An 8,246-nucleotide genomic window follows, 5' to 3' on the forward strand; every position below is an offset into this window, starting at 1 on the left:
TGTGATTTGCTCTCGTTCACTGCAATGCAATTTGCGGCATTTTCAAAACAATATTGCGCAGAGTAGCGATTATCTAACGTATTTGCAATGCCATACGTTGAAAGATCTGTTGCCCGCGGACAAGGCACGTTACCTCCGCAAGTTAGATATTATCGGCATAGGTGTTTGCCGTATGTGATTAAGGATTGGAAAAAGTTGCATTGGCAGCCATAGAAAATTCTGCCCGGGGTAAAACACCGGATGTGATGTTTTTGGGCGTTCCTGTCTTGTTAAAAAACCGGCTGTGACGTTTTTGGGCGTTCCTGTCTTGTTTCGTGTCAGTGTATTACTGTTTACTTCATTGGCCCGTTTGACTGTCAAGGGTTCAGCCTCCAGGAAGAAACCCTAAATACAAAGTCAATACACCATTGCACATAAAAACAACTCCAGGGTGTCTAATGAAGTACTGTCATCTCATACACATGAAATACTGGAAAAATACAAAAATTGTGGCACTCCCATCTTTAAATAAATACTTTTTGAAATGTCTATGGGGAAAATGCATTGGGAATTATTTCCTGGGCCTGGCGTCGTCATGAAAGTGGGCGGTACTGCAACGCTCTATAGGCTTACCACTTTAGCAATGGGCTTATGACTTACGTGTATGTCTTGGCGTATTTGTCTCCACCAGGCCTGGCCAAGAGACTTAGACATTTTTTGCATTGAACATTAGAACGTTATACAAATTGCACTATATTGCAGATATGGCATAATAACTTAAATATACAAAGAAATCACTTCCACATTTAATGTTTTTCTTTCCAAAAAAATGTACAACATAGCGGAAAGAGTTGATAGTAGAAAACACGTCTGTGTATATCTGCTATTTCTGCTATTTTTGATGGACATTTCTTTTTTTTATATATATATTTTTATCCCACGATTTTGTAACCCATCTAAGCCACCGCCTCAGAGTTAGACCCTACCCACTCCAGGGTAACGTCAGCCCAGCAGCACATGTCATTTAGGTCTGGCCAGTCTGACCACACACCAAAGCCAGGAGAGCGACTGTCCAGCTTTCCATTGGGTTTCCTCTTGAAGCCCATGAAGCTAGAGTCCGAACCACTTGCCAGGGGGACCTTGCGTCTTTTTAGGTCCAAGAAAAGAGAAGAACGAGCAAGCCTTCTCACATACTGGTCATCACTGTTCAGCATATTCAACAGATGGGAGAGACGCGAAGCAATATAAACCCATTCAAAATTGGGGATCCCCAGACCACCCTCACCTTTACTGTGAAATATAATGTCACGTGTTGTGTGTGTGTTTAGGCCAGTCCATTGTCTCACTAACTGTACAGTTTTGTCAGTCAAATCACGTAGTGACTTTCGTGGAACATGTAACCTACATTGGAGAATAAGTGTTGAATTGGCTAATGCCATTACTCACTCTCACACACACACACACACACACACACACACACACACACACACACACACACACACTACCATTATGCCAAATTAGGTCAGAACTGCAAAAAAACGTCGGAAAAAGAAGGATCAAACCAACAAAAACTGAAAGGGACTTTCAGTTTTTGGCACGGGTAATATGTATTATACAACAGGTTGTTTCGAGGAAGCAATCTGATTGGTTTAAACAGCCTTCTAGCCGTGGTTTAAGCGAGCACCACTCCACACCTAATCAAAACAAAGAAGCTGCTCTGTTCTCCCAGAGCGCAACAAACTCTGCTAGGCTAGCTAGTTTCTTGGGACATTTGTGGTCGTAGGGACTACATCTGTCATTAAAATAACACGTTTTTTCAGTGATTTTCTTAGTTTTAAGGGTAACTGTTGTATAATTGCAATATTACACTCGATGGGGTGGTTTAACGTCATTAATGCACTTCTGCGTTGCTTTCGGAACTCACCCTCGTTCCTGCAGCATCGCAGGCGTGCATTAATGACGGGCGAGTTCCCCCCCCCCCCGAATGTAATGTTGCTTAAGTGATGCCACTATGTCGTCACTCTATTGCTCTATTTCTAGAGATAAAATCAGGAACGCGGCACAGTCTTTCTACACGAAACAATACCGACACATCCTATAGGTGTTCGTTTAGCAAGAACCAGGATCCACACTCCAGGGGAGACCTTCGTAAAAGGAGAGAACGATGGATCCCAGGGAGGCGGCCGAAAAATCGCTGGAGCTCTTGCAGGGGAAGCTGCAGGTCTTCACGGAGGTCAAAGCGAACTGCGGCCAGGCGGAGGAACACATCAAGGTCCAGGCCCAGTACACGGAGAGACGCATCAAGGAACAGTTCAAGGAGCTCCAGCGGTTCCTCCGTGAGGACGAGGAGGCCAGGATCGCTGCACTGAGGGAGGAACAGAAGCGGAAGAGCCAGACGATCAGGGAGAAGATCGAGAGTCTCGACGGCGAGATCTCGGTCCTCTCGGGCGCGATCCGAGCCGTCGAGGAGGAGCTGCAGGGCGACCGCGGCGTCACACATGAGAGCCACAGGAACGCTGCGGAGACGGTGAAGGACCCCGAGATGGAGCCGGGGGCGCTGATCGACGAGGCCAAGCACCTGGGCAACCTGGCCTTCAGGGTCTGGGACGAGATGAGGAGGAAGGTGGTCTCCTATGCCCCCGTGGTGCTGGACCCCAACACGGCCAACTCGGTGTACACGCTGTCCGAGGACATGGCCAGCGTGATGCCCGGCGAGGAGCGGCGGCTCCCCGACAACCCGGAGCGCTTCGACAGCTACGGCTACGTCCTGGGCTCCGAGGGCCTGACGTCGGGCGACCACAGCTGGGACGTGGAGGTCCGCGGCAACGCTGACTGGGAGATCGGCGTGCTGGCCGAGTCCTACGAGCGGAAGGGGCAGCGGCGCGGCCCGTTCTGGAGCGTGTGCCTGTACGACGGCAAGTACACCACCGAGTCCTCGGGGACGGGGTCGTTCGCGTACATCGCCGTGGCTCAGAAGCCCCGGAGGGTCCGCGTCCGGCTGGACTGGGACGGAGGGAAGCTGTCCTTCTCGGACGCCCACACCGACGTGTGCCTGCACACCTTCCGGCACACGTTCGACGGCGCGCTCTTTCCGTATGTCGGCAACGGCGACAGCGCCGTTCCCCTGAGGATGTTACCAATGCGGATCGGCGTGACGACGGAGCTGGACGACGACTATGGCGACGGCGATGACGAGGACGACTCTGAGGATGACGTTGGTGACTAGTAGTGGTAGTATGATTGATCTCTGTCACTTTCTTTTGTTGGCGGGACATTTTTACGCGTTTATGTGATGCATAAACTCAAGCACTTGACGGCACGCGTGGCGAGCTATTTAGCCACAACATGGTCTGTCGGTAAAACACTAAACTGTATTTTAGCTTGTCAGTATCAGTCCAGTACCATCCTCTTGGTTTATTATACCAGTGTGACCTGGACCTAAATGAAATGAAATGAGATTAAATTAGATTAAATTAAATTAAATTAAAATAAATTAAATTAAATTAAAATAAAATAAAATAAAATAAATTAAATTAAAATAAAATAAAATAAAATAAAATAAAATAAAATAAAATAAAATAAAATAAAATAAAATAAAATAAAATAAATTAAATTAAATTAAATTAAATTAAATTAAATTAAATTAAATTAAATTAGTTCAGTCGAGTCGAGTCGAGTTCCCCACACATGACCCACCCGTATGGGCATGCATGCAGTATACATAGCAGCCAAGTCTATGCTACTGTATGTATACTGCCTCTTAGAGGCACATATTGTACTTTTTACAATTATTTGACCATTTTAGTTACTTTGTAGATTTAGATTATTATTATTACAATAATATCAGATGTACAAGCTCACAGCTTGTGTACAGAAGTATTGCTTGGGATCTAAATTACAACTACAATTATTTGAAAGCATGTGCAGTAATTAGATGCCAATGAAAACGTTCTGTAGAGAACTATTCTGGGCTCGCTGCTCAAACCCACAATTATCATACTTTGGTGTTGTTTTGAGTCGTTTTAAAACCTTGGTGAGCATACAGACCCCCACAATATGTAACTGTTTTTAGATCGTTTTGAAATTTGCATGACGAAAATCCTCAAATCGCATGCTGCATTCATGATTTGAAGCATGATTTGTTCAAAACAGACCAATCCTGCAAACTTTGGAAGGCAGTCCTAGCCAACCAGGATGGAATATGAATTAATATCGGACAGATTCGTCACACGACTATAGAGATACTGTGTATCGATTTGTGTGATGTATCGGAGAAATACAAATCCCACTCGTGTGAAGTGAGGGGTGCTCTTATGATCATACATCATCATACATCACATCCCATGCTCAGCCAATTCAAATCAGCACAAAAGTCATTCCGGCTAATCACTTTTGGCGTCTTCACTTTTCTGCCCTCACTTTTATCTTCAATATGTAGGCTACATACATGCACACAAACCAATGTTTGTGTTACTTCACACAGACACTCAAAGCTGGGCATAAAGAAATGCCCAGCTTGCATACAGAAATATAATAAAATGTATATAAAAATAATAATAACAATAATAATAATACTAATATATCATTTAGCAAAAATCACACCCGTGTGAAGTGAGGGGCGCTCTTATCGGGTGCAGTACTTAGTTTCTGGTTTAGACCAGTCATTAGTCCTACAACTACAATCTCAAACCCTCACCCTAAACATAACCTTAACCCATGTCTAACCAATGACTAGTCTGAACTAGTCATTGTATGCACCCCCTCTTATCATCATACATCATCTCATTCTGGCCAATCACAATTTGCGTCTTTCGTCTTTTCCGGCCCTCACTTGTATCCTCAATATGTATACTTTGCTCAGCCAATCAAATCATCACTATGGGGTCATCAGCTAATCACAAGCCAACGGTTGTGTTTATGCAAACCCCGGAACGCTGGGCATAGGAGGAAAAAGTCACACTTGTGTGAAGTGAGGGGCGCTCTTATCATCACATTCCGTGCTCTGCCACAGGAGGGGCTAGCGCCCCTCAAAGTGTTTTGCTCCTGGTGGCACTATAACAAACAGGTCTAAAATAATACCAAACGACTCGCCCCTTTACCAACTCGATCGCCCCGGGCGTACAGCCGGCGGAACTGCGCGGCCTGGTATTCCTGAAGTAACCTAAGTAAATAATGCTTAAACGTTTAAACCTAACCTTATTCCTAACCTTAACCTCAGTAAAACTATGCCTAAACATAACCCTATACCTAAACTTAACCTCAGTCAAACTAAATCTAAACCTAAACCTAAACTTAACCTCAGTAAAACTATACCTCACACATCATTGACCTCCAGAAACCTACCTCAGAGGTGATTAGATTAAGCCAGACTAAATCTAAATATGAGATTGAGAAACTTTTGGTACTTTTAGTAAGACTATGGGCTGTATTTTGCGTGTCTTAAGTACCAGGTCTTATTCCCTAACTTGAGTAAACTAAAGACCTGGAGGCGTGATCAATGCTCTTTGGCCACTCAGAATGGCCAAATGGCATTGATCACGCCTCCAGGTCTTTAGTTTACTCAAGTTAGGGAATAAGACCTGGTACTTAAAACACGCAAAATACAGCCCAAAATCTTAATTGCCCAGACTCTTCTTCAACAAAGATCGCGAAAGCAAACATGCTTTGTTCTGTACTCCTGCATGGACGCCTTTCCAAAAGTAGTTATGTGTAGCCTCGGAAACCCAGACGATGCCTGGAGCCGAGTCCACTTCAATACGGCATACAGTAGCGCAAACGTCGATCACTCTCTGCTGATTCCTGATCGTCTGCACCTTTGCTAAATTGATGCACACACGTAAACACACACACACACACTCACACACACACACACACACACACACCTCTCTCTCTCTCTTGCGATAATTTCAATGCATTGTTTTCATGACGCGCTTTTCATTGGATTTGAACGGTTTCATTATCAGTCATGTACATATCCATTAATAATTTCTTAATTACCTACGCAATCAAGTCAACAATATTCATCATCATCGTTATAATTATCATTGTCTCCACCAGCCGAAGGCATGGGGAGAGTATGTTTTGCACTCCGTCCGTCCGTCCGTGTGTCCGTGTGTCCGTCCGTCCGTGACCAGCTAATCTCAGCCACCGTTAACCCGGTCGATGCCAAATTTTGCACACACACTCCCTGGATGCCAACCATGAACCTCTGCCCCAAACTTTCCAGAACGGCCTGTTATAGCGCCACCAGGAGGCCGCTTTGTGCAAAACAAGTTTTTTCACAGTACACCTACAGATTTTGTCCAAACATCACGCAAATTAGTACACAGTCTCTCTAGAGCCATTCAACGAAACGGGTCTTTCAGATTTCTCAGACTCCATCCTGATTGGTTAAAATTGGCTTCCAAAGTTCACAGGAGTGCTCAGTTTCAAACAAAATGCTGCAAATCATGAACACATCGCGTGATTTCCCTGAAATTGTGCACGCACATTCCCACTAGGCCGAGGACGAAATGCCACATGAACAATTTCAACTCAGCCTCAAGGTGGCGCTATAACTGGCCCAAAAGTGTTTTTACCTCTAACTGCACGGATCTGTGGATAACCTGGTGGAGACCTGTGCCCAGAAGGGCACTTTTTCTAGTTATAATTTGCATCATTATCATCAACATCCTCATCATCTATTATGCGAAGCTTTCTAGGTAACATCTTCAGAGGAAGATACGCATCCGCTGTGTTGCCGACGTACGGAAAGAGCGTGTCGGTGAACGCGCCGCCACGCGCCGCGAAGATGTGCAGGCGCGTGTTTGCGTCGGGGTCCGAGAAGGACAGCTTCCCTCCGTCCCAGTCCAGCCGGACTCTGATCCTCCGGGGCTTCCGCCTCACAGAGAGGACGACGAGGGGCCGCGACGGCGACTCCACGGTGAGCTTGCCGTGGTTCAGGTACAGCGTGACCCAGAACGGGCCCCCGCTCCGTCCTTTCCTCTTGAAGGACTCCGCCAGCACGCCCAGGGTCCAGTCGGCGTTGTCTCCCACCTCCACGTCCCAGCTGTGCGTGCCCGAGTTGAAGCCCTCGGAGCCCAGAACGCGGCACCAGTAGCTCATCCTCTCCGGGTTGTCGGGGAGCTGCTGCGGTCGCTCCTCCTCCTCCTCTCCGCAGCTCACGCCCGTCAGGTCGTCGGAGAGGAGGAGCTGCCGGTTGGCCGTGTTGGGGTCCAGGATCACGGGGGTGTAGGAGACGACGTCCTGCAGCATCTTGCTCCAGACTCTGTAGGTCAGGTTGCCCAGGTGCTTGGCCTCGTCTATCAGCGCTCCCCTGACCGCCTGCAGCGGGTCCAGCAGCTTGAACTCGCCGACTCTTTCCATCGTGGCGTCGCCGATCTGCGCGACGCTGCACTCTGTTCTCAGCTCCTCCTCTATGTCTCTGATGGTGTTCGAAAGGGTCGATATGTCGGTGTTCAGACCCTCGATCTTCTCCTTCATCATCTGACTCTTCTTGGACTCTTCCTCCCTCAGCGCGGCGATCCTGGCCTCCTCTTCCTCCTGTAGAAACCGATGAAGCTTCTTAAACTGTTCCTTGATCTTCCTCTCTGTGTTGTGGGCCTGGACCTTGATGTGTTCCGCCGTCTGGTCACAGGTTGTTTTTAAGATCTTCAGTTTCTCCTGCAGGAGCACTAGCGATTCCTCGACTGCCTTCTGTGGGTCCATCTTCTTGTGTCTCTCCTTCGCGTAGGTCTCACACAGGTTCTTCAGAGCCTGGTTACAGGGTGGATAGTCGATGATGTTCATCTCCTTGCAAAGGGGACATTGCTTGTAATTGTGCGTCCACCATTCCCGCAGGCAGGCTCTACAGAAGCTGTGGCTGTATGACAGGATAACGGGATGTTTAAATATCTCGCAACACACAGGGCAGGAAAAATCCTCCTCTGTGAAAGACGACGGGGAATCAGCCATTTAAGCTCTGAGTGAAGATGCAAAACACGCAAGACGTGCGGTTGTACTTTGTGAGTTCTGGTTCATGTTAACAGTCACCGTTGGTATATTCGAGTCTGGCCAATAGGCTGCTGTAGGCGTGGGACACACTGCGTTGTGTTCTTGTTCTTTGTTTATCTGGAGATAGTCCAATTAAGAATGACGTCACGGTGATGTACGCCGCATGTGGAACAACATACTGTCAAAAAGATGGACAAAGTGATGTTGACATCACCCATTGGTTCCTACAATCACCTTTTGAAGCCTCCCAAATTCACAGTCTCCATCTTGGATAT

General features: G+C 46.9%; 1 protein-coding gene across 1 annotated transcript; it reads right to left on the reverse strand.

The window, feature by feature from the left end:
• Window positions 1–6,618: 6,618 nt before the first annotated feature.
• On the reverse strand, window positions 6,619–7,767 carry LOC310876859 (nuclear factor 7, ovary-like; the record flags this gene model as incomplete). Its single annotated transcript, XM_083790511.1, has 1 exon — window positions 6,619–7,767. One exon carries the CDS (start codon window positions 7,765–7,767, stop codon window positions 6,619–6,621), a length of 1,149 nt encoding a protein of 382 aa, XP_083646637.1.
• Window positions 7,768–8,246: the final 479 nt, after the last annotated feature.

This window comes from Protomyctophum parallelum, assembly GCF_964188405.1.
Source record: "Protomyctophum parallelum genome assembly, chromosome: 19".
Lineage (NCBI taxonomy): Eukaryota > Metazoa > Chordata > Actinopteri > Myctophiformes > Myctophidae > Protomyctophum > Protomyctophum parallelum.